At 45.6% G+C, this 26,603-nt stretch overlaps 1 protein-coding gene and 1 long non-coding RNA gene across 3 annotated transcripts in view; one reads left to right on the forward strand and one right to left on the reverse strand.

The window, feature by feature from the left end:
- Positions 1 to 6,739: 6,739 nt before the first annotated feature.
- Positions 6,740 to 26,603, forward strand: part of LOC102544452 (serotransferrin) — a 30,144-nt gene continuing 10,280 nt past the window's right edge. Inside the window, exons 1-12 of the mRNA XM_072954698.1 lie at positions 6,740 to 6,951; positions 8,948 to 9,117; positions 14,838 to 14,946; positions 15,732 to 15,908; positions 16,672 to 16,819; positions 17,497 to 17,552; positions 18,078 to 18,256; positions 18,975 to 19,152; positions 20,365 to 20,519; positions 21,836 to 21,926; positions 22,500 to 22,538; positions 23,893 to 24,051. Coding sequence (XP_072810799.1) covers positions 6,909 to 6,951; positions 8,948 to 9,117; positions 14,838 to 14,946; positions 15,732 to 15,908; positions 16,672 to 16,819; positions 17,497 to 17,552; positions 18,078 to 18,256; positions 18,975 to 19,152; positions 20,365 to 20,519; positions 21,836 to 21,926; positions 22,500 to 22,538; positions 23,893 to 24,051 — 1,504 coding nt within the window. The 5' untranslated portion in view covers positions 6,740 to 6,908. The remainder of the gene's footprint in view (positions 6,952 to 8,947; positions 9,118 to 14,837; positions 14,947 to 15,731; positions 15,909 to 16,671; positions 16,820 to 17,496; positions 17,553 to 18,077; positions 18,257 to 18,974; positions 19,153 to 20,364; positions 20,520 to 21,835; positions 21,927 to 22,499; positions 22,539 to 23,892; positions 24,052 to 26,603) is intronic.
- The window catches only part of LOC140691347 (uncharacterized), a 32,199-nt gene continuing 14,854 nt past the window's right edge, over positions 9,259 to 26,603 (reverse strand). The window contains exons 4-5 of one of the 2 annotated variants that reach the window (XR_012066991.1): positions 25,375 to 25,515; positions 9,259 to 9,634 (exon numbers count right to left, since the gene is read on the reverse strand). This is a non-coding gene — a long non-coding RNA (uncharacterized lncRNA). The remainder of the gene's footprint in view (positions 9,635 to 25,374; positions 25,516 to 26,603) is intronic. The other variant, XR_012066983.1, reaches the window with a different exon arrangement.

Genomic DNA, 26,603 nt, shown 5'->3' on the forward strand with positions numbered 1-26,603 from the left:
AGAGTAATCAAAAATCATAGAGACAGACAGTAAAGGGGTGATTGCCAGGGTCTGGCAGTAGGGGAAAATGAGGAATTATTGTTTACTGTTTTATTACTGAATTATTGTTACAGAGTTTCAATTTCATAGCTTGAAGAATTCCGGAGATGGATGACGGTGACAGTTTGCACAATATGAATATATTTAATACCACTGAACTGTACACTCAAAAATAGTTAAGATGATAAACTTCATGTTATGTATATTTTAGCACAATAAATAATGGGAAGAAAGGAATGGCAGTAGAGTATTATATATAACCCACTGAGTAAAAAAGAAACCCTTACATCCATGCTGATAAAAACAAACAAAAGGAAATAAAAAATTAAATAGAGAAGAGAAACACTCATTTACTTTACAATGTCAATTGATAAATATACAAGGAATGATATAATCAGAAAATCACTACTTGGCAACCAATATGGTAATAATTGATTCAGGCCAGAACCATCAATGAATGCTAAAACGGGGGGATGAAACTCTGATGAGGAAAAAAATATTAAGTAGTCTCAAAATACCTCCCTACAAACTGCTCATTAATTACAAAGGGAAATTTACAGTGTGGAAACCTGTCAGATACCACCTTGACCAAGCAGAGGTAACAGAAGTGATAATGGGATGCGTTACTATTGCGCTCCTTCTAATGCAACACCCTGAGAAGAACGCAGCATCATTTCTGTGATGTTGCTGCCAGAAATGCACACGCTGAGTCAAATCATGAGGCAATTTCACACAAACTCAAACTGAGAGACTTTCTACAAAATTCCGCTAAATAAAAAATAGCATGTCAAATCACACCGCAAGGGTCCACATCAGCCAAATCCAGAATCTTGGAAAGGAGAAAATGATGCAGTTTCTTCAATGAGTAAGTAGCATAGAAGGTTAGGAGGGCTGTTTTAGAGTAAAAGAGATTTAAGAGACATCACCAATTCAACACCTGGATCTTTTTTTAGTCTTTAATTTGAACAAGGTATCAAAAAGATTTTTTAGACAACCAGGGAAATTGACTTGGATGGTAATAGTGAATAACTGTTCATTTTGACAAGTGTAATAAATGCAGTATGGTCATACATTAAAAAAAACTGCTGAGCTGTTAGAGATGCATACTTTTGAGGAAGAAATAATATGACATTTGTTATTCCAGGAAAAAAAGAAGTGGGTGGATGGATGATAGAAGGTTGGCAAAATATTGACAACTGCTGAAGTTGAGTAAGATGTGCATGTGAGTTTATTTCATAATTTTCTCTACTTCTGTGTATATCTGAAATTTTTCATGTATATGTAAAAGAAGGGGGAAGAGGAGAGAAATCTGAAATATAGCTTAAACTATAGCTAGTCAAGAGGTTAATTTACTTCTTAATGTGGAAACATTGGAATAAACATTAGAACTATATAACAATTGTGGTGGATATAGGTCTACAAATACTTATTTAGTAGACTATTAATAATTTTCACTCATACTAACAGTCCAGTATCAAGCTATAGGAAGGACTTAGATAATTTTACTGATAATGAACACCTGAATTGGATAGACAAAGCAATTATATTTTAGATGTCAGTACTTAGAGTTAGACAGAAAAGTTCAGGAAAAATAAAATACATTCTGTTCTTGGTATGCTACAACCCACACAACCAACCAAATATCTATGTAAGGTCTTTTGCATTTCCATATACACTTTGGAATTACATTGTCGATTCCCACCAGAAAATATAAAACACTTATTGGGAGTTACATTGTGAGTGCATTGAACCTGTGTATTAATCTGGGAAGAACTGACATCTTCTAGCATTGGGCCACCACTCCACTTTCTGGGTATAGCCCTTCATTAATATATAGTTTCTTTAATTTTTCTGAGCAATATTTTATAATTTGAAGTGTAAAAATTTTAGACATCTTTTGGTAGACTTGTTTCTTAACATTAGTTATTCTTACACTCTTTTAAATAGCATTTTCATGTTTTTTCATTTTGAATATAGAATTATAATTGATTTTTGTGCATTTACCTTGTATTCAGCAATACTGCCTAACTCATTTATTTTTCTAATATTTAACCTTGTTTCTTTAGAATTTTATACGTTTACTATCATATCATCTGTGAAAGTAGAAGTTTTATTTTTCCCTTGTCAATCCTTTTATTTATTATGTCATTTTCATACCTGACCAGACTGGCAAGGACTGCAAGTGAAAATGTTGAATAGAAATTATAATAGTAGACCATCTGATCTTTTTGCTCAACCTCAAAGGGAAAGCTTTCATTGACCATTTCACAACTAAATATGATTGCATATATAAAGGTTCTAATGTACATGTTCCACACACACACATACATACATTTTATCAGATTAAGCAAATTTCCTAGAATAAGTTTGCTAAGAGAGTTTTTAAATAAATGGTTATTGGATTTTACCAAATGCTGTTCCTCTACCCACTGATAAGTTCATATAATTTTTCTCCTTTATCCTGTTAATGTGATCAATTACACTGATAGATTTATTTTTTAAAAGATAACTAATATTCCTGGAATAAATTCAACTTGGTAATGATTTAGTATTCTTTTTAGATATTGCTGGATTCAATTTGCTAATATTTTGCTTAGGATTTTTGCATCTATGTTGACAAAATGTATTTTTTTTAAACTTTGTCATGATAATCTTGATGGTTTTTGCTTTCAAACTATACTTACTGGCCTCAAAAACTTAGTCAAGGAGTGTTCCTTCTTTTCCTATTACAGTGTGTGTAAGATTGTTTTAATTCTTCTTAAATGTTTGGTAGAATTCATCAGTGAAGCTATCTGGCTCTGGACTATTCTTCATGAAAAGGGTATTTTTATGGACTATTTTTACAGAGAAAGAATAGAACCACAAGAATCGTTCATTGTTCAGGGAATTCTGAGGGCCAGAAGTGAGAGAGAGAGAGAGAGAGAGAGAGAGAGAGAGAGAGAGAGAGAGAGAGGTGGTGGTGTGTGGCATTTCAAGTTACCTGACACTTTCCTAAAAGGACTCTGCTGTTGGTTCCCAACTATCTCGGCACTCATCCCTGAGCCGGCAGGTCTGCAGGATAAACACAGTCTCTGAGCACAGTTCCCAGGCTGCCGGATCCCACCTTCCTGCCTTCCCGATGACCCCGAGGCAGGTCTTTCAGAAGCGAAGCCCTGGTGCTGGGCAGAGAGCAGCGAGGGGAAGGGGGAGGAGGGGCTGGTTCAAGCAGACAGAAGCTCTTTGTTTGCTCTGCTTCTTTGTAAATGAGGCAACATTTGAAAACAACAAATATTGGTTCAGAGAACCAACATCTCCGTGCCCATCCCCTCTAGGCCAGCCACCCAGCCCCCTGCACGTACACACAAGTTCAGCTCTTTTGACAAAAGGGCCAATTCTGTTGAAATTTCGGAGTTTTATTCAGCTTGTGGTGGAAAATTTGGGTCATGACTTAGACTGGTTTGTAGCTGGAAGCTCGCTTCTCTCTCTCTCTCTGTTTCTCTTCTCCCTCCCTCCCTCCCTTCTTCCTTTCCTTCCTCTCTTTTTCCCCCTTCTCTTCTGGAGAAATAAAGAGAAGATCAATATTAAAAAAAAAAAAAGTAAAGAAGATCAAAATCAAGAAGGCAGCTGTGGTCTAGAGAGGGCTGGGACTCAGGAGATTTGAGTTCAGGTCCCAGAGCTCTGTGAATGAGCACCTGTTATTTTACTGCAGTGTCCACATCTAAAAAATGGGGGGCTGATCTCATCTTCTAAGACAGTTGGTCAAGATCACAAAGCCTTGCCCCAGAACAGTGCCTGGCACATGGAAGAGCTGAAAAGATGATCCTTTCCTTCCACCCGAGCGTGACAAGCCAGTGCATGCCTGAGGTTCTGCAGTGGGGGCACCCAGACCTCTCCCAGAGAGACAAGCCTCTCTGCAGACAGAAACGGGGGGGCTACGCGTCTGTGGAGAAGTGGCAGGGCTAGGAGTGCCCTGTTCCTCAGGGTGAGCCCAGGTGAGCCCTTTGGCCTCTGTGTGTCCCCATTTCCTGGGAGAGTCCGGATCCCTGGTGCATTGGAACAAACGCTCTGGAAGCAGACTGCCTAATTTTGCACCTGGCTCACCAGCTGACCCTGACAAGTTGTTAACCCCTTAGGGCCTCAGTTTCCTCATCTCATCTGTAAAATGGGATTCTAATGTACCAATCTCAGACAGCTGTGGTAAGGGCCCAGTGAATCTCAGTAGCTGTTAGCCATCATTAAGCTGTAAAAGAGGGACAATGAGCTTCCCAGCTCCAGAGTGTCTCCAGTAAAGAATTAAACACCACATGGGAGAGCGCAGGGACAAGTGTCATGGGCCACCAAGGACACGGAACACTGATATTTTAACCTCTCTCCTCCACACACCCCCATCCAACCAGCCTTACAGCCAAGGTGGGTGAACATATACACCACAGCTGGCCTTTCCCCTGCCTCCGGGGAGTGGCAGACACTCTAGCTTGTCCTCCTGAGCAGGAACTAAGGTCCACCTGAGCAGATGATGGTGGATCCGGTTCTCTGTGTCTCCTCCGGCCCTCCTTCAGATCCCTGGGCTGTGCACTTTTTCTCCCTGCACGTCTCGGCCTTAGACTCAGAGGGCTCCTTTGAGGCAGGGCGTGGGGTTGGCTGGCCAGAGTGGTCTCTCTGAGGGACTCGGGCTAGGCTGTGGGCCTGTTCCCAGAGGCGCTGCCTCAGGAAAGGCTCACTGTGTGAGTGCAGGAGGGCCCCAGGGGGGAGGATCATGGTCCATCTGCCCACCATGCTCTCCACTGAGCTGCCCTGAGTTGGTGGATTAGCTCCACACTTGGCAACTCTCCTTCCTGCTTCTGGGCAGACTCTGCAAGCTCATGCAGGGCCTGCAGATGGTCTCAGATGTGTGTTGGCACCCTGCTCTGTGGAGTCTCCTCCCAGCCAGCCCTGCCTCTGACTTTCTACCTCCAGCTTCATCTCTGTACCCTAAGGTTCCCCACATGAAGCCAGACTCCCCTAATGCCTGCTGGGTCATTCCTGGCTCCCTCCAGCAAAGTGGTCTCCAAACCTGGGTTCCCCAAGGCTTGAGGAGGAGGGCCCACGAGGGCAGGGGCTGAGGAAGGGCAGCAGCTGCCACTCTTCTTCATGGTAGGGCAGGGATTTGGAGGGCTGGGATTGTCCTTACCATATGTCCTTACCATAGACAGAAAGCCCCTGCTAAAGCAATGCTCTCTGCGGTGGGGTGTGTGTAACTCCTTGTATGTGAGCCAGCTTACTGGGGTGTGGGAAATAGAACTTACCTTCCGGTTACATTCACTCTTCATGCAAAAGATGAACAAGTTAACACCCCTATTTCACATGGGGATGAGTATTGTCTCGCACCTGGTCTACAGGCCGGGCCGACGCATCACGGAGGGGCTTTGAGGTGTCCTGAAGAATGACAGGGAACACCTCACAAGGGGAGGGGTGGGGGAAGGGGTGCTGGGAGGTGCGACTCCCTGACTTGGCCTTTGCTTTTGGCTTTTGTGACTCCACATTTTGCGGTTTGCACGTGCCCAGCAAAGCGGACGCACAGATTAGGCAATGTGGCTTAACTCCTCAGACCTCATAAAATGCACCAATGCCTTAGAAAGATTCCTGCAAAGAAACGAGAATTAGATGATTCTGGTAATACTAACACAGGTGAACAGAAATCAGACGACACTACTGACACATCTAGTGTAAATCTGTTAGTGTAAATAGGACCAAAAACAATGGTCATCTGATTGGATTGGTTAAGAAGTAACTTAAGAAAATCCTAAAATTATCTTGATAATTTACAGCTACTATCAGAAACTTTGCCCTTTCCCTAAGTGCGTATTTTACCTTGAAATATTGTTCATTGTGTATAGGGCAGAATAAATAGAGATTTTAAAATAAATGTTTCATCTTTGTCTCATTGTTTAAAAAAATTTCTATTCCTCTCATGATTGAAATGTACATAATACTAGTTTTAAAAGTATATACATAGAATGGACCGCCTCAGTATTTTCCGGATAATGATGGGCTATCAAAATGGTTTGGAGACCACTTTTCTGGAGGGAGCCAGGGATGACCCAGGGCCTTGAGATCAGGCGACATCCTCTCCTGGGTCCCTTTCTTTGTGCGCCTGTGTCACTTTGTTCTGTGTGTCACAGAGTCTTGACCACATTCCCGGGCAGCTTCTTGAAGGAGAGACTCGGACTCCCTTGTAACTCTGTCCCTAGCCAAGGTGTCCAGCAGACTGCATGACGGGAAGGAAGGTTATCAGTCCCGGGTCTGTGCGCAAGGAGAGGGCCAGTTCCTCCGCGGGGCTTTAAGGGTCCAGGACAGAGCAGGATTTCTGGGGGCACCTGGCAACAAGTGAAGGAGGCTTGGCCTGTTTTTGACTCAAGACCAGCTTCATTCTTCTCTCACATCCTCTCCCAGGAAGGTCTTTGCCTGTATTCCCCTGTTCTAGTCTGCATTTGGGGCAGTGCCCTTCCCTCTTCCATCTACGGAATGCGCACAACCAGCTCTGGCACCTCGGGATTCGGAAGCAGAGCCATCCCCGTCCCTGCCCTGGGCAGCTCTGCTCCTGGCACAGAACAAGTGCGCGTTAACAACGGGTTGATTTTTCTTTCCCTCCAATCAGCATTTTTCTGCTGGACTCCATCCATGGGTCCGTCCCAGAGGTCAGGAAATGAGGTGATCAGCCAGGGCGCGGAGAGAAGGGGGAGGGCTGAGGGGAGATTGGGCAAGTGGGCTGCGCAAACATAGGAGGTCAAAGATTGTGCTTGGCCAGCCCCGCGGGGGATAAAGAGGCGCGGGACGCAGGGAGAAGGCGCAGAAGCAGGTCCCTCTGTGCTTGGCACTCCCCATCGCATCGCACCGCAGACCCCGGGAGGATGAGGCTCGCCGTCCGCGCCCTGTTGGCCTGCGCGGTCCTGGGTGAGTGCGGGCCCTGGGAAGGCCCGGAGTCGCCGAGCCCCCTGCGCCCCGGAGCCCGCCGCACCGGCCCTGGGCTTAGTGTTCTGGCTGGAAGCCCGAGACCTCTCCTTTACTTCTCTCCGCCGCCCCTCTGCACCTCCTTCAGCACAGCCTCGGGGACAGCTATGGGGCAGCTTTACACCAGCTTGCATCTGCTGGTGCTGCCTGTGCCTCTGCCACCTTTTCACGCTCTCCTTGCTTCCTCCTCCTCGTATCCAATAAATCTTGTAGTAGGGGAATACAATAAATTGGGGCACTTCCATCATGGTTTAGCAAATCCCTTCGCTGCGGTTTCAAGCAAGTCCAAACAGCTTAGAATGGCTTTCAAGACCTCCCCCAATGTGCCCCAATCCCCAAGGATGGTCTCATGCCCCATGGATGCTGTTGATGCTTTCCATGGCCCGCTAATGAGGCAGGGCTGTCAAGGGGTTCAGAGTGTGGAATTTGAAGCCAAACTTTTTGGGTCCTTAGCAGTGAGAAGGGTAGGATAGCCTGGACTGGGGGTCAGGTGAGAATAAATGAGACCACAGATCCAGGCACTAGTGGAGTGGACTTTGCTGCACACCATCTGTGCTTCAGAGCCTGTCACTGGATGGCACTCCCACACCCATCATCTCTTGAAACTGTTGGGCCCCCTGTATCTTCTAACTTTTGCCTGCCACTCATGGGGCATTTGTCATATCTTTGGAGCCTTCTGTGTGAGGTTATTTGTCTCTCCTGAAAAAGTTAGCCCTTGAGAGTCCACCCACCTTGCCTGCCTTTGCCCTCCCCTCTTCCCAACTTCAGAAAAATCTCATAGGGCTGTGGAAAGTAAATATATGACTGAGGGCAAATTCCTGCCCTGGGACCTCAAGAGGGGTAGTTTGGGGAGGGTTTGGAGAAGTGGTTTTGGGGAGGACCTACCACTGACCCCCTGTTGCCTGCTTTGATTTCCCAAGGGCAGAGGTAGAATAAAGGGTGCTTGGGGGAGTAATTCCCTACGGCCCCTCCTTTTCTATCTGGGAGAGCCATTCCCTCCCTGCTCCTGCTTTGTGCTTTGCGGATATTCATCAACTTCCCTAAGTCAGCCCTGTACTGTTAGTCCACAGAGAAGAAATGACAGAGGGCTTTGGGGGCAGTGCCAAATGCTCACATCATGGGGACAACATGTCTGCAAACATGTGGATTAATAACTACAGACATGGCTGGCTTTAGCTTCTCCCAGTGGCAGCCAAAAAGCCTAATGGTAGAAATTGAGGGATGGATCATCAGAAACAGAGAAAAACATTCAATACGTGGAGTTTCTAGTTATTCCTGAATCAGAGGATGACAGACAAGTGTCACAAACAAATTCGTTGCTTCATCAGTCATTTACCCCTATCTACTGGCCAAGAAGATGGAAAACAACTCAACGTTATCTTCTTTTGTTCCCTGGGCAGAGACCAAAGTCTGGAGACCTGGTCTACTAACTAGCGACCAGCTACTAACAGGCTAGGTAACCTTGGGTAAAGTAGCCCTCTCTGAGCCCAGTTTCCTCATCTCTAAAAGATACTAAATACTAAAAGATGTAATGCCTACCCTTCTGGCTTCCCAGAGTTGTAGCACTGAGCCAACACCTTGATGTAGCTAAAACTTCCTTGTGCATCCTGAAGTCTGTGTCCCGTGGCAGGTCACAGGCCATGACGGTGAATGAAGGAGACTCAGAGAACAGAGGAGCAGATCACTGTCTCCAATTGAGAGCTGATGGTTAAGCCGGCATCCCTCTGACCAGCACAGGCTGGTCAGTGGGAAACTAAGAGGCCACTGGTGTGCCCATCACTTGTCCCCAGACTCAGAGTGTAGCGGAGCCCATGCCCTTCATTGTTTGTGGACAGGAGTGGAAGGAGGGCAGGACAGAGGGGATGCAGCCTCCATGACCCTTCCGAAGTGGGTGCAGCTGTCTCCCACTGACACAGGGATCTCTGGTGTCTCTCCCTAGGGCTGTGCCTGGCTGTCCCTGATAAAACTGTGAGATGGTGCACCGTTTCAAGTCATGAAGCCAGTAAGTGCTCCAGTTTCCGTGAAAATATGAATACTGTCCTTGAGGCTGGTCCTGTTGTCTCCTGCGTAAAGAAAACCAGCTATCTCGACTGCATCAAGGCCATTGCGGTAAGTCACTGCTGCCTAAAGGAGAGTGGAAGAAAACCCATACTTTCTCTTTCTCCTGAGGTGATTCTGTACTCACAGGTAGGGGGCGGCGTGGGGAGCAGCCAACTCCTAGTGCTGATAAAATCACTTCAGAAGTGGAAATAGGATCGGTCCACCTTTGATGAGTCGTAAAGCAAAATCCAACATACTCTGAAAGGGGACTATTTTGAGCCACTAAGTTCTCTGAACTCAGAGAATAAAACAAGAGTGCTTACTATCAAGATGACCATGTAACACTGTTTTGGAAGTTCTCGATGCATTGCAAGATGTAGATGAATGATGCACGCAGGGAAGAGGAATACACCGTCATGACTGCAGATGATGGCCGATCCCTTTGATTTCTAGGTTTTCCAAATACTCTTCACTCCTTCAGCATTGTTCCTGCCCATCTGAACATGTGTCAGACCCTGTGCTGGGCAATGGGGCTGCAGTGGTGAATTTAAACACGCATGGTCCTTGCTCTTGAGGAGCATACAGTCTAGTCAGGAGAGAAGAAAAACATGCAAATAAGTAGACATGTAATTTCAAATTGTGTGATGGACAACGAAGGAAAAGAAACAGAAACTCTCAGAGGAAACTTGCTTTGGCCTGGGTGTCAGGGACAATCTCCCTGAGAGGGAGCAATGAAGCTGAAACCCCAGGGATGAGCACAGGTAAGCTTGCCAAGGGCCATGGGTAGAATATGCCAGCTGATGAACCATACCGTGTGCAAAGGGCCTGAGACATGGGGAGAGCTGGGCTTGTTTGGGTTTCTGTAGGGAGGCTAGGGTGACAAGAGCAGAGCCGGCAGGAGACTGGAAGGAAGAATGAGGTGGGAGAGGTTTACTCAGCCAAATGGAGCATGATTAACTCAAGGATCAGTGATTTGGTACAAACAACTGGACTATTCCGTGGTTTTTTAAAAAAAACTGAACCTCAGTTACTATCATGGGTTAATTATAATTCTTGATTTATTACATGCTTTCAGCTTTGGTATATGCATGCCCCTCTTTGTTTTTAAATATATTAATAATATGAAACAATGTTATCCACAAACCCACTAGAGGTTCTTGGAACTTTGTCATTAACAATAGCTCACTTCTAGGGCGGCTGTGTGGCTGCACTGGATTCTGTGGGAACAGCACCACTCGGGGTGATGTAACACTTGCCCTACTTACAGCTACTTATGAGTTTCCCCATCCAGTGCAAACAGAATCCTTAAACTTTCTTGCCTTTTATCTTAGTTTCAAGACTTTTATAGGTATGTGTGAACGTTCATATAGTTTTGCTTCTTAAAATATTTTATAAACATGACTTTACTATGTGCTGTCTTCTTATACTTGTTTTTCTCCCCCCACAATATTATGCTAAGATTTCACCCCTATTGTTCATTCATTTTGAGAGCTCTACAAAAGTCCATTGTGTTAGGGTACCACAATTTATTTTTTCTTTTCGGGTCATTAGGCATTTGGATTGTTTCCAGTTTTTTGTTTTTCTAATCAGGGCTTGAGGAGTATTTCTATACAAATCTCCTGGGACACAAGTATTAATAGTTTTTCTTGAATATAGATGTAGGAGCAGATTTTCTGTGCCATGGGATATGTGAGTATTTTACTTTTAAGACAATGCCAAATGTATTTGGGTTTTAAGCAAATCCAATGTAGTTATTCCAATTTCCACTCTCACCAGCAGTGTATGAGAGACTAATCCATATCGTTCTTGGTGAATTTGCTATTTTATCATTATGAAATAATCATTATCTCTGTCAGTGCTTTTTGACTAACCTCTATTTTTCTGATATTAACATACTACATCAAATCTATTTTGGTTAGTATTCTCCTTCTGTATCTTTTCCTTTTTTTATTGCAGTACCATCAGTTACAATGTGTCAATTTCTGGTGTACAGCACAATGTCTTAGTCATGAGTGTATAAAGAACATATATTCGTTTTCATCTTTTTTTTCATTAAAGGTTATTACAACATATTGAACATAGTTCCCTGTGCTATATAGCGGAAACTTTTTTAAAATCTATATATAGTGGCTAACATTTGTAAATCTCAAACTCCCAAATTTATCCCTTCCCACCCCCTTTCTCCCAGTAACTATAAAATTGTTTACTATGTCTGCGAGTCTGTTTCTGTTTTGTAGATGAGTTCATAATGTCCTTTTTTTTTCTTTTTTTTTGATTCCACATATGAGTGATATCATATGGTATTTTTCTTTCTCTTTCTGACTTACTTCACTTAGAATGACCATCTCTAGATCTATCCATGTTGCTGCAAATGGCATTACTTTATTCTTTTTATGACTGAGTAGTATTCCATTGTATAAATACTGAGTCTTTTTCCATTCCTTTATTTTTGACTTTCTATGTGTTTATCCTTCAGGTGTCTCTTTTGAAAACTGTATATTGCTGGATTTTGTTTATTAATGCAATCTGACAATCTTATTTATTTTACATGGTAAATTTAGACCAATAATAATCATTATCATTGATAAATTTTGACTTATTTCTGCCATATTACTTTTTCATTTCTCTTAGTCCTGCTTGCCCCCTAATTTCTGATTTTTAAAAATTGAGTTTGTACATGTGTGTGTTCATTTAGATTGTTCTCCCTTTATTCCTCTTTTCCCCCACTGGTAATAAACTTAAATGATTTATTTATATTCTTTAATGATTTCCTTTCAATTTTTATTGTATAATTTTAGCTTAACAAATTTTACAGTAAAATAATCCTGAGTCCCCTTCTGAAACAATAAAAAAACTGAAATACAGTAACTCAGACTTCCTTCTTCCCTGATTAGATATTACTATTTGATATTTTATGTCTATCTTTTCTTAACCCTGGAATGTAGATATTTCATATATTTGTTGACAGTACATATAAATACTATACAAATATGTGTGTGTGTACATACCAAAAAATTCAGAAAGAGGGAGGGAGGAGAGAGAGAAAGAGAGATTTGGATTTACCTAACGTTTTTGCCATTTGATCTGTTTACCATTTCTTCTTATATTTCAGACCATCCTTCTGGAATATGTTTTCTTCTTGAAATATGTTCCTTTGGTGCTATTTTAGAGTCAGTCTCTTGGTGTTAAACTCTCTCTGTTGTTTGCTTGTTTGTTTTGTCTGCAAATGCTTTAATCGTCCCCTTATTCTTGAATGATAATTTTTCTGAATGTATAATTTTAGCTTGACATTTTTATACTGTTTTAAAATCATATTCCACTGTCTCCTGATTTTCATTGCAGTCATTGAAAAGTCTGGTGTTACCCTGTTATTCCTTCAATCATCTTCTCTCAGGATAACCCTGAGAGTTCATGCCCTTGGTCTAGGATGCTCCATATATTCACTATGGTATTTCCAGTTATGAAATCTTGGTACTTATCTTGCTAAGAATATCCTAGATCTTTGGAGTTACGGTTTTCATCGGTCCTGGAAAATTTGCAGCATTATCTCTTTAAATACTGCCCTTTCTTCAGTTCTTTTTTTTTAATGCTAGGATCCCAAGAAGACACATGTTAGGCCTTCTTTAATCTAGCTTCCATATTTTTTAACCCCTCTTTCATAGCTTCTGTCTCTGCACCTCTTTTTAGCAGCACCCAGGATAAATTCTTCAGGTATCGCTTCCGGTTCCCTAATTCTCAATTTAACATGTCTACTCAACTTGTTGCTGATTCGTTCACTTTTTATTTCAACAGTTATATTGCTTTGCTTCTAGAAGCACCAGTTTAAACAACTTTTCTTTTTGTCCCTGATAATTTCCTTCTCTGTGCTTATCTCCATGATTGTAGCTTTCACTTTGCACACAAAGTACACACGTTGTAGCGCTTGTTCATTGCTTCTGACAATTCCAACCTCCACAGTCCTTGGGGGCCCAAGTCTCTTGTTCCTGTTGATGTCCATGCATTGTGGCCTGCCTCTTTGTGGGTTTGGTTATCTGCAGCCGGGAGGTCACGTGTGATTTTAATCCTCCCCCTCCCTGCTGGTTCGGGTTCCCTTGGGAACCCCTGTTGCTCTCATGGACCCCATGAGCTGGGACTTGGCTCTTTGGTTCCGGAGCCCCTGAGGCCCCAGTGAATCTTGCCCAGATTCCTGGTGTCTGGACCAAGAAAGCCCCAACCTCACTGCTCTAGAAAAAGCTCTTGTTTGTTTACTAATTTCCTTTTGGGGTGGGTGAGGAGAGCCTCTGGAGATTTCACCTACCCTTTGAGATATCAAGAAAGACACAAAGATTTTGTCATATACGGAGTCTAGTTGTGAAATAAGAGAGTCCTTCACCAGTTGTGAATGTTTTCAATGGCACTGAAATGTACACTTAAAAATTATTAAATGGTAGATTTTATGTTATACGCTTTATTACAACAAAAAGACAGAAACAATTTCAACCATTGAAAGAAAAGTTTCAGCTAGACAAATATATAGTTTGGCTTACATTATTATTTTATTTCATTTAGAAATAGTATTGTTTTATTACTTACCTGTAACAGGACACAAATCGTGGAGCTATAGTTTCTGCCTTGTAATTTAAATCAATAAGAGCTATTTATGGAGTACCAGCAAAGGCTTCAAGAAAATCATTCTGATTAAAGATACTCGAAGCAAGAAAAAAGGCAATTAAAATATGTTATTAAGTGCCTATATAAAAGACAGTGCTAAAAAAAAAGAGACAGTGTTTCTCACTTTAAGAGAAGATAAATTCTAGACATAGTGGGAAGTTATCTATAATCTTTCAAATGAACTATTGGTTTAAAGATGGGAATTAGTAGAAGCAAAAACTAAAAACAAAAGCAAAAGAACCAGCAAGTAACAGTGTATTGGAAGAAATAAACCCACACTGCCTGGATTCAAACCCCAGCCCCATGACTTACTAGCTCTGTGGCCAGGGGAAGTGACTTAAACTTTCTGTGCCTCTATTTTTGTATGTGTAAAATGCAGCTGAGTTGGACAGTGGCGTCTGAGTAGTTGATCAAATGAACCATCAGCCATAATAGATGTAATAATTAGCATTTAACACTCAGTTCAGAAAATAAGAAAGAAGTTAAACCCAGAGACAGCAGCAATCCCTGAACAAAAGACTCCTGCAGTTATGTGGACCCAGGGCAGGAAGGAAAAGTACTGGGTATTAAATCAGAGTAGAGAAGGGTGTTTTCAAGGCTCCCTTCCGCCATAAGGCAGTCTCGACAGAGGCGCCTGAGGAAGACCTCAGCAGAAGGCCCACGATAAGGAGGTCACCAAAGGCAAGCACCTGGCTTGAAATGTAAACTTGCATAAGAGCAGGGCCAAGGGGGGGAACCGAGACCTTGACCGCAGCCTCTCAGAGCCGGTCGTGCTTGGCCATTGCACCCAGGCTGGTGCTGGGTGGCGGGGGGCAGGTTTCCCCCAAGAGGCCTGCTGGTAAAGCCTCTGTAATTCAGGTCAATCTTGAAAAATCACAGTAGTTTTCTGGGCCGAGAGCTGGACTCTTCACCAGGGAAAAGAGAAAAATGAGCCATTCCTTCCTCTCTGCACGAGGAGTAAAAACGTGGTGGCCAAATCCCCTTCACCAGGGAGGGAGAGTCAACTGAAGCCCGTGGTGTTGTGTGAGGTCTCGGCCCCAGATCCAGGGAGCCCTGCCAGTCACCCCCATGTGCCCAAGTATGGGTAGGCCTTCCTCGGACGTAAGGGCTTCATTGGAGTCTGGTCTGGTCTCTTCCAGGACGATGAAGCTGATGCTGTGACACTGGACGCGGGCTTGGTGTTCGAGGCCGGCCTGAAGCCCTACAGCCTAAAGCCGGTCGTGGCAGAGTTCTATGGGTCAAAAGATGGTGAGTCCCCCCGGGGGCGGAGGAAGGCGTCTGTGGCCTTTGCTCTCTCCTGGTAGATGCTTGTCTCATTTGGGCTGGTAATGGGGATTAGATCCTGACGAGCTTCCCCCCGCTGGGGAGTGAATGGGGAATGAGGGACCCCATCGACCACCACAGACACAGCTCAAGGGTTCTGGGTCTTTGGGCTGGTTGAGGACTGGTGCTCATGATGCGGACCTCCTGGGCCATAATGTGTGCTCTCTGGAGAAACAGAGCAGGCTGTGCGCCACCGAGCTGAACCACTGGGGCTTGGAGCTGTAAAGAGGAGCCCGCCAAGAATCCCACTCAGGGGAGAGACCACAGAGTCAGTGCCCTGACAGCCCTGCATCTCTTCTGAGAGCAATCCGACTGTCCCTGGGCCTGTGTCAGGGGACAGGACCACTTAGACAGAGCCATGATGTGGCCTCTGCTGCCACAGTTCCAGTCTCCTGGGGGGCCTCGCTTGGCAGGTGTAAGGCAGACACTCCCCACAGAGTGTGAGGCTAGGCAAAAGCATCGGGATGTGCGTGTACGTGGCCTTCGTGCTCCTGGGTTTGCCTGAAGGGTTATTACCAACGTCTCCTCTGTGGTCCTTTCTTTCCCCCGCAAGCCTAGGGAGGTTTTTTTGATCCTTCCCTCTTTACGACCCAACCCACCATAAATGTTATCCCTGGGTTCCCCTTTCTTACTCAGGAGCCCAGCAGTGATGAGCAATGCTTCCCTGGGGCCCAGTTTGAGAGTCTTTCATTCACATTGTGCCTTTGCAGATCCACAAACCAAATATTACTCTGTGGCCGTGGTGAAGAAGGGCAGTAACTTCCAGCTGAACCAGCTCCAAGGCAAGAAGTCCTGCCACACAGGCCTTGGCAGGTCTGCTGGGTGGAACATCCCCATGGGCTTACTTTATTGGAAACTGCCTGAGCCACAGGAATCTCTTCAGAAAGGTAAGTGGGCAGGAGAGTGAGTGCCCTCGGCAAGCATCTCTTCTCCAGATGCCCACACGGGCCACACTGGGGTCACTCAGACACGATCCAGTGGTCAAGTGTGATGACTCTGAGAGTGGAGATGGGAGGTTAACTAGCTTTAAACTGGCAGGTCTGCTGCACTGGCAGCCATTAGGGGCTGTCACAAGAGTCCTTTTTTCTCAGAGCTCCCGACACCCCACTAGAAGTGGTCCTGAGGAGTGGGGAGGTGGGGGAAGGGCATCAGGCCCGATGGAGGGCTGCAGTCAGGGCCAAGGTTGCTGGGCCCCTCTGTCCACTTCCCTGGGGTGCTTTCCTGTCTGTGGCTGATGTGTTTCCCATTCTGCTGGAGCTTTCTCTGGTGGCTATCTGCTGGCCGTGAACTTGGCCTGCACCTCTCCAGGCAGGTCCCCCAATCTCTCGGGCCCCCAGAGGAGACCTCTCTCTGAGTTGTTCCAGTCGGATAAGGCAGGGAAGGGGGCTGACAGTGACCTAAGACAGGCCTTGGTTGGTGGCAGGCACAGGCCTGGTTCTGGGGAAGGGGTTGGGAGGGCAGGGGTTAACTCATCCCTCTTCGGAAATCCTTGATCTTGAAGCGTGAACACTCACAAGGGCGAACTGGGTCTGGGGGTGCTGGTTTTGTTTGGGTCTCGCTCTATTCCCTCGCAAGTCTGGGCCGGGGGCTGTAATGGCTTCTGGCCAGGCTGGCTCATGCTCTGTGCCTCTGTTTCTCCACATTGAGCAGCAGCGTCCAATTTCTTCGCGGCCAGCTGTGTCCCCTGTGCGGATCGGACAGCCTTCCCCAAACTGTGTCAACTGTGTGCGGGGAAAGGAACGGACAAGTGCGCCTGCTCCAACCACGAACCGTACTTCGGCTACTCGGGGGCCTTCAAGTGAGTGGGACAAACTCCTGCTCCGTCTGGGCTCCTAAGTGTCCGGTGTCCTCACGCTGGGGCTCCCTACAGGCCAGCGCGTGCTCCCCTCCTATGAAGTTGAAAAGGGAGCCCCTCTCCTGGGACCCTTACTGTCTCCCGAGAGTTCTCTCAGTGGACTAGGCAGAGCCTGAAGTGACAGGCATGGCCCTAGTGTCCACACCATTCTTTGGTGACAGACCCTCTGCTTTCCACTGCATCAGTGTAACCCACTCAATGCACTGGCCTCTCTCCTGCCTGCCTTCACTGCCCCTGTGCAGGCAGCTGATGTGGCTCCTTTCTTGCTCCCTCATTCCCCTTGGTTATATCCTAAACGTGTATAGAGAGCCAAGGGCACCTTTCCTCCTTCAGGAGACCCTATGCCTGTATCCTCCACCAGAAGTCTCAAAACATTTTTCAGTATCTTCAATGCCTTTTTGATGCTTTGGGGCACATGGTGAAGGACCTCCAGGTCCTGTGGGCTCATCCCCCCAATTTGGTGGTACCCCGGATGGCAGGGCACCATGGTGCTTCCACAGCTGCAGGTCTGAGGACAGGCTCTGCCCTTGTCCCAGGGCTGGACAGTGGGGTCAGACCCTCAAGCCCGAGAAGAAGGGCTTGCCCGGCAGGAACTCTCCTAATGAGTCTCTTACCCACAGGTGTCTGATGGACGGTGCTGGGGATGTGGCCTTTGTCAAGCACTCAACGGTACTGGGTACGTGATGGGGAAGAATTTGGAGTTCTCTCCAAACAGAGGGCCCTCCTTTTCTTTCTGCCTCCTTTTCAAGGCTCAGTAGTCAGAGATGAGCATAGTGTGCTCCGCCTTTATCACTGCTGGGGTGTTTACCTGTGCAGAGGTGTGTGCCTGTGGAGTGCTCCCCTGGACTCCTGGGCCTCTTTCCATCATTCAACCTCCTGGACACAGGGACCCTTCCTCCTGGTCAGTGTTGTGATAGCAAAGGATTGGGGGCAGGTCTGGCTGACCTTGGCCTGTAGTAAGCCTGCCGAGATGAAACCTATTGTGGGGTACAGGCAGTCACCCTGAACTGGGCATCAGAAGCTTCTTGGCCTATAACTGGCTGTGGGATCTTTGGCAAGTCAGTTTCCTTCTGGCTCTCAGGGTTCACTCGAGGCTTCTTAGCTCACACAGTTTAGGATTCAGTGGGGTTGCAAGGGAGAGGAGGGTACAAGGGCTCATGACTCTGCCTGCAGCCGGCTCATCTGGGCTTCCCTCCCCCAGAGAACCTGGCTAACAAGGCTGACAGGGACCAGTATGAGCTGCTCTGCAGGGACAACACCCGGAAGCCTGTGGACGAATACAAGGAGTGCCACCTGGCGCGGGTCCCTTCCCACGCCGTCGTGGCCCGCAGCGTGGGCGGCAAGGAGGACTTGATCTGGGAGCTTCTCAACCAGGCCCAGGTATTGAATCCACTGTCCTCTTTCCTGCTTAGCAGACCCTGCTTGGATTAGGGGCATCTTCCTTCACTCCCTTCTTGCCACTGTAGAAGTCCTTCTGTGTTCAGGACGTAGAAGGAAACACCACCTGCTTGTATGAAAGCACTCAGCAGGGCCTCCTCTCAGAGCTGCACAGAGCCTGGTCCTATGGCCTGGTCTGCCAGACCCTTACGTTTTGGACCAGTGACATGAAGATGCTCCTTATTGCTCTATTCCGTTTCTCTCCCGATGGAAGTGAAATGATATCTCTTCCCACGTCCCTCAGCCTGACTGCAAGGGAGTGGCACACACAGCCAGCTCTCCTCCTCTAGAGCAGCAGAACGCCAGAGCTGAGCCGACCTTCTCACACCCTGCCCTCCCATCTGCCCATCAGAGGTCTAAGTGGAACCACACAGTGTCAGCCTCCGAAGGAGATGCATTTCTTGTGCTCAGTGAGCTCTCATCCAGCCAGGGAGACAAGCACAGAAACACGTTCAGGGAAATCAGGTGTTAACGTGGCCCAAGAGGGCTGTGAATGGAGAAGGTGCTGGGTGGGAAAGAGCAGGTCCAGCCGCTCTCTCTCCTGGCATCTTGAAAATTTCAGTTTTCATTTGGTTTCCTGGGTTTCTAAATTTTCTTCAGTGCCATATTGCAGCCTCCCGTGTTGCTGTAGTCATTTGGTTCTGTGTTTTATTACAAACAGCAACATTTTGGCAAAGATAAATCTACGGACTTCCAGCTCTTCCGCTCCCCTCATGGAAAGGACCTACTGTTTAAGGACTCTGCCAATGGGTTCTTAAAGATCCCCCCTAAGATGGACTCCCAGCTGTACCTTGGATATGAATATGTCACTGCTGTTCGTAACCTAAGAGGAGAAACACGTAAGTATTTGGGAAGGATCATGTGACCCTAGGAGCTTGGAATCTGGTAAGGGTGGGGACCAGCGATACTCTTTCCAGGTCCCGATGATCCTTTATCTGCCTCGCCTGTGCAGCCCAGTGTTAGATGGATGCTGAATGGTGTTAGTCATCATGAGATGGGCCTGGACAGCACCAGAGGGCATTAAGGGAAATTCATGCTTAAAATGACTTGTATTGATACCAGCACTTTCCCTCGTATAAATCAGGGCCACCCTATCCTACCTTGAGAAGCCAATTAACCTGGCACAAAGTAAGTCAAATAGGATGAAACTGCCACAAACTTGCATGTCTGCAGCCAGTATTACGGTCAATATGTGCCATGGTGAAGCTGGAGCTTTAGACAGGTCAATCCTACTCCTGAATTTTTTAGGTATTGGGGTAAATTTGAATATTCATTCAACAGACATTTATTGACCATCTAGCCATACACTGTGCTACATGCTGAGCATACAATGATGAGACGAAGATCTGTTAGCTTCTGCTGTCATGGAACTTTCAGACCAGCAGGGAAGACAGATGTTCAAGGAATAGTCACTCTGTTGAATGATCAATTAAATATGAGAGATTTCCTCAGCAGAAAAAAAAACCAGAATAAAATATTATGGCTTTATAAGAGTGCAAAACAAAGGAAAACAGATCCTGGAATTGAGGTGAGGCTCCCCTGAAGAAGTCTCTTGGGCTGAGTCTAAAAGTTGGGTGGGTGTCCATGTATTCAGCAGACGTTTACTGCACTGACCATGAATCAGGCACCGCCCCGAACATCAAGGGGCCCATGGAGAACAAGACAGGCATGGCCCTTGCCCTGCCACACTCATGTTCTCCTGCAGGGAACAGACAGTAAGCAGTGACTGAAAATATAACAACGGCTCCGATGGTTAAATGCTATTTCTAAAAGAAGAGGGGGGAAAAAAACAGCCAGAAGTGATCGAGTGCCTCAGGGCTGGAAGGAGTACCGGCTGCTGGAAAAAAATAACTTTAAGCTAAATCAAAATGATAAGAAACCAACCAAGAGACTGTTACTGCCTTTGATTCTAAGAGATGAATTCCTTGAGTGGGATGTGTTTGTTTTGCCAAAAAATTCCAACATTTTCATGAGGACAGTTAGCTTCATATTGCCCAGCAGGCAACATCTGAGGGGTCTCCTTATCTCTGATTCTCTTCCTTATGTTCTAGTCCCAGACACCTCGAAGGATGGGTGCAAGAAGGTGAAATGGTGTACAGTGGGTCACATGGAGAGGAAAAAGTGTGATGCATGGAGCGTGAGCAGTAGCGGGCATATAGAGTGTGAGTCAGAAGAGACCACTGAAGATTGTATTGCCAAGATCATGGTACGTCACTCCTGCCTCCGCAGGGCAGCATCCTTGCCACTGCTGCCTGCCTGTCCCCCGGCTGAGTGAGTGTTCCTGGGAATGATACGAAAGGCCAAGTTCCTAGGAACCTTGCCTTCACTGTGGGTGCCCAGCCCCACGGGAGCTTCAGGACCTTTGAGCTGGTGGATCTGAAGGGCTCCTTAAGGCTCTGTTTCCTCCTGGTGTTACAACCCCGTTAGAGGGCAATCTGAGGCATGTCTGCTTAGGAAGGGTGGACCTCGGTGTGGGTGTGCCTGAGACCCACCGTGGGCTGTGACAAGGGTGACAGAGTCATGTTACTGTGCAAGCAGGTAGAAGTTTAGCTTTGTTGCTCACAAGAGCATTCCATGTTTGCTTTTAGATAACTGAAGGGCATAAAGAAGAAAATACATAAAAATGAATCATGACCATCTTATCAGAGGAGATCCTGTTAACGGGAGGATCACATCATATATAAAACTTACTACCCTTTTCTCACCTAATGTTACCTAGGGAGCTTTTCCCTTATCACAAACCATTCTTTGAAAATACAATGTCTTAATGTTGACATCTATTTCAGAGTATGAATGTGCTGTAAATTGTTGAGTCATTTCCTTGCTATTGAGCATCAAATTTGGTCTCATCTTTTCGCTATTATGAATCATACTTGCATGTTTTTGCCCACTTAACACATTTTGCTCGAACAGTTTCCCACATTTCCTCAAAAGTATATTTTCAGGCTCAATGGGAAGCTTGGCAGTATTGCTGAATTTAAGCATCTCTGAAATTTGGGGCTTATTAGCTCTATTAAATCATATAAGTTTATTTGATTCATTCATTGAAGATCTTGTATTGACCAAGCTCTGTAAAAGCACTCAGCCAATGTGGCCAAGATTCAGGGCTGGAGCCCCCATCAGGAGGCACTCTATACTGCAGACACAGCCCAGAGTCCGTGACTCCACGCATCTGCCTTACAAATGAGAATTCTTGGTGTCAGAAAGGTGTTGTGAGAGTCTCTGGGACAGTGCGTCCTATGAGAGGACAGAGGGACTAAATGTGGTCTTTGCTCCTGAAGAAACTAAGCACCCAGAGTTGATCATTAGTTCATCATGGTTTGGATGAAAATGAGAGTACCTTTTATTTTCTATGTTGGAGGTGCCTGACTGACCCTTTGGGGGTCCGGTACTAGCACCTTCTGTCTTCCAGGGCCTTCACATCCAGTGTTGGCCAAGGCGGCTTCAAGGGAACCGTTGACAGGGCATGTGGGACAGAAGCTGGTCTCTCTTCACCTGCTGTGATGTGCTGTGTCTTTGCAGAAAGGAGAAGCTGATGCCATGAGCTTGGATGGAGGCTTTGTCTACATCGCGGGCAAATGTGGTCTGGTGCCTGTCCTGGCGGAGAACTACTGTACGTGGAGGGGGCGCATCTCAGAGTTTCATTGCCTCTGGGCCATGGAGAGAGGAGATTGAAAATCACAGCTAGATTCATACCACATGGGCCATAAAGCTCTTGCTGATTGAGCATCTCTTACTTCCTAGGCTCTGGGCTCTCTCACGTCTAGTCCCCACAAGTATCTTGAGGGATGGGCTGTTCCACAAGGGAGCTGGAGGCTTTGCACCGGGAAGTTCTAGCTAAAAGTGACCCCTATTTCGAGGACAGCTGGATTCTCAGATGGGATTCCTGGCAGGCCTTCTTGCTTCCCAAACTCATACATCTCATGTTGCCCTGGTGCACGGATTCAAGCATAGTCAGCAGGGATCTCTGTGGCCATGGGACAGATAGAGCAAAAAACTTGAAATGTGCAATTTGGGCTAATTCCAATAAGCTAAAGTGAACTTGAAAAAGACAGCCTGGACCTTTTGGGAACTGCTGTTATGTAGATAGTTCTCCTGGCTCTGTTTATTCTGAACTGCACATGGGAAAGACGATTTCCAATCTACAAATCAGCGTTTAATGACTGCTTCCTTTTCTCCTCTCCAGACACTTCTGGCAACACTTGTGAAAACACACTAGAGAAAGGTGAGTTGGGGTTGGTAACCTCATGAGTTTAAGAAAAATTCCCATTGCTTTTGGGAAAGGGTAAAAGAAGTTTACATTTAAATCAAAAGTACATAAGAGGCCAATTTTCAGAATGCAAAAGAATCATGGGAGGAGGGTAACTAGCAATGAGGATTGCTCTTCTACACTTCCCATGACTTGCACACAGGATTTCTCATTTAATCGTATAAGGTAGCTCTTGTATCCTCTAAGAATGCATAAGAGGACCAACAGCTCAGAGAGATTACAAGCTATCTAGACTCCAACATCCAGCAAGCAAATTCAGGCCCTCCCCCCCACCCCCGACTGTCTCACGTTGCATGAGGCCTGCAAAGTTTTAGCTGAGAGTTAGCACCAGCCAAGGAGCCTTGCTTATATGTGCCTGGCAGGGCTGACGAGAGTGGCTCACACAGGCAGATGTTTAGGGGCATGAAATTGCCCAGCCTCCAAGCCAGCGGAAGGCCCAGGAACCCAGGCCAACCCGGCTCTCACCCAGGGCTCTGGCTAGGGGTAGATCTGGTAGGTGTGGCAAGAGCAAGACAGGAAATCTTATCAAGGTGGGCCCTGGGGCCCGTCCTCAAGTCCCTGCGGGTCATTTCCAGCCATTTGTGTGCAAGTCTGTCCTCATCACTTTTCCCAATTACAACCTTCCAGCCTCTCTCCAGCACACTAGGAACCAAGCTCTTTAGTTAAAACCAGAACCATTCTTATTCCATGGACAATAAAACTTGCATCTTTTCTGTTGGAAACAATTTCCTGAATTAATTAAATTGGAAAACTGAAATCATGAGTTGACATTCTTTCTATTCCCAGTTTTAAAGACCAGCATGTATTTGCTGCTAACATGGCAGCTAACTTGACTCTGACAGGTTTCACTTAGCATATTTATTCTGCTGTAAACTTATATTCTCCTTAGCACAAAACATCTGGCCAGAATATCCCTGCAGTTTATCGCTCATTTACTACTTTTTCCTAACAATTGTTAATGCATAGAACGTACTCTTGAGTATCCATTCCTCTGCTGCTCCACAGTGGAGGGTCAGTTGCTGGCTTATAAGGTCAGTAGCTTCATGCATTTGGGGAAGGGCTACACACCAGCCAATGCTCTGATGATAATGTATTCTTACTATTGTGTTTTCCCAGTTCAGATTCATCTCCACCTCCTGGAATGACTTGTAATTCCCCTCAATCAGTTGTTGGGAAGACCCTTTCAAAGAGAGAAGGAATGATTCGGGATAACTATGCTCCATAGGGAGGTGGCAGGCTTTGATTGTAGACGGACACCCTGGAGGCTCCAGTCATGTTAACACTCCCTTTTTTGGTGTCTTCCTTGTAGGGTATCTTGCCGTGGCTGTGGTTAAGTCATCATCAGGTGATGATCTCAACTGGAACAATCTGCAAGGCAGGAAGTCCTGCCACACCGGAGTGGACAGAACTGCTGGCTGGAACATACCCATGGGCCTGCTCTACAACATGATTAACCACTGTGACTTTGGTGAGTGAGCTCTGAGAGGGCACTGTGGTCAGGACCAGGTGGACAGACTTCAGGGAAGAGTGTGGTACGGTATAAAATGCTGTGGCCCTGGTTCTATGGTAATACAGTTTGGTTTAGTGAACTTCAAGGAAGTATCTAAAAGTAATGGTAGGGCTGAGGAGCTGGATCAGAATGGTTCTTCTCAGTTGCACGCAACGACTTAAGTCAACATACATCTACTCTCTCTCTCGTACAAAAGACCAGAGATGAGCAGTTCCTGGCTGATACTGTCATTAGAAACCCAGGCTCCTCTCTCTTCCTTCTCCACCATTCTGAGCATGACGCCTCTGTCTTCAAGGTCACCCATGGTTGCCATTACATTCAAGACAGGCAACCTCAAGGAAAAGGAGGAAGGGCACTTGAAGTATATGCCACCTTATTAAAGCAGCCATTCAGGCACTCTAACCCAATTACTTCAGCTAACTTCTCACTGCCCCCAAATGGGATATATAGTCACATTTAGATGTAAAAGAGGCTGGGAAATGTCATCTTTTATTTGGGCATGTTTCTGCCCCAAATAAAACTAGATTTTTGATCAAGAAGTTAAAAATAGAATTACCATGTGATCCAACAATTTCAGTTCTGGGTATTTATTGGAAGAAAACAAAAATACTAACTTGAAAAGATATATGCACCCACATCTTCACTGCAGCATTATTTATAACAGCTGTGATACAGAAAGAACCTAAGTGTCCATCATGAATGAATGGATAAATTGTGGTTTATATATACATACAATAGAATATTATTGAGCCATAAAAAAGAAAGAAACCTTGCCACTTGCAACAATGGCAAGTGGATGGACCTTGAAGGCACTATGCTAAGCGAAATAAGTCAGACAGAGAAAGACAAATACTGTATGTTCTCATTTATACGTGGAATCTAAACAAACAAACAACAAACTCAAACAACCTGAGCTCATAGACACAGAGAGAACATTGGTAGTTACCAGAGGCAGGGGCTGGGGGTGGGCAAAGTGGGTGAAGGTGCTCAAAAGGTATGAGCTTCAGTTACAGAATAAGTAAGTCATGAAGATGTAATGTACAGCATGGTGACTATAGTTAATTATGCCATACTGCATTTTTGAAAGTTGCTAAGAGAGTAGGTCTTAAAAGCTCTCATCACAAGAAAACAATTTTTTATGTGATACATCACATTAACAAAATGAAGAATAAAATCAAGTGATCATCTCAATAAATGCAGGAAAAAAGCTTTCAGTAAAATTCAACATCCATTTATGATAAAAAAAAAAACCCTGCAGAAACTGAGTACAGAGGAACAGACCTTGACATAATAAGGGCCACGTATGACAGACCCACAGCTAACGTATCCAACAGTGAAAAGCTGAAAGCATTTCCTCTACGATCAGGAACGAGACAAGGATGCCTGCTTTTGCCACTTTTATTCAACCTAGTTTTGGAAGTCCTAGACACAAGAAAAAAAAATTTTTAACTCTGTAAGGTGATGTATGTTAACTACACATATTGTGGTGATCATTTCACAATATATTTGCAATAGCGAATCATGTTGTACACCTGAAACTAATATAATGTTACATGTCAATTATATCTCTAGTAAAAAATTAATGGAAGAACAAAAAGGCAAAAACCAACTTGATCTTTGTTACTAAGAAACCCTGGCTGGACAGCTACAAGCCTTGCTACGAGACTTTCTAGGTGGTGGGAGGGATCCTGGGGTCTCTTTAGGATCTTGGCAGTCTCACCGGATGACTGCTCAGCAACTAGGCCCCTTCAAAGGCGTGGAAATCAGTTTATTGTGTGTCCTCTGATTATCTTCAGTTATGAGCTTAGTTCTACCCCGTAAAAATCTGCATGTAAGTTCACTATGGACATGTTTTCTTATGGTTCTTATGCACTTTAACTTCCTGAGCTACTTTAAAAGGAGAGGCCTCTAAAGACCGCTACGCACCAGGGAAGTCCCGTGTGTGTGCTGATGGAGAGGAGGGATTTGGAGATGAGACCGCACTTCTATACTGTTGCGTTCTGCGACATCAGTTTGCCAGGAAGTACAGTGTGGCTGGGTCGACATTCAGCAGTTCTGTGGCCCACCCGCAAGGGCACCCGCTCTGCTCTCCTGAGCGTCCCGGCAGTTATGCAGCCACGGGAGAGCAGGTGAACTGGGAGTAAAATCCCCCAGCACTTTCTTGCACTTGGAGTTCTAAGTCCTGTTAAAGACTCTTCTAATAAACAGCAGAGGGAAGAAACGCCTGAAAGCAAGCAGCACAAGCTCAGGGAGCGAGACCTCCAATTTTACCCTTTGCAGGTCGTCTTTCATCTCATTTCCATCACTTCTCTCTTTAGACAAGTGACGACACTATCGGGAGGCCCGTGGGATCCCCGCCCCCTGAATTGTGATGGTCACTAACCATTCCCAATCTCAATCAAGTTTCCTTTTAAAGCCTATAGACTGGCAGGTCCTGAGTTGGCGGCAGGTCACAGGATAAGTATGTTCTACCTATCCTGGGCCATACCCACCTGTGATGTGTTAAAGAA

Source organism: Vicugna pacos, chromosome 1 (assembly GCF_048564905.1).
Source record: "Vicugna pacos chromosome 1, VicPac4, whole genome shotgun sequence".
Lineage (NCBI taxonomy): Eukaryota > Metazoa > Chordata > Mammalia > Artiodactyla > Camelidae > Vicugna > Vicugna pacos.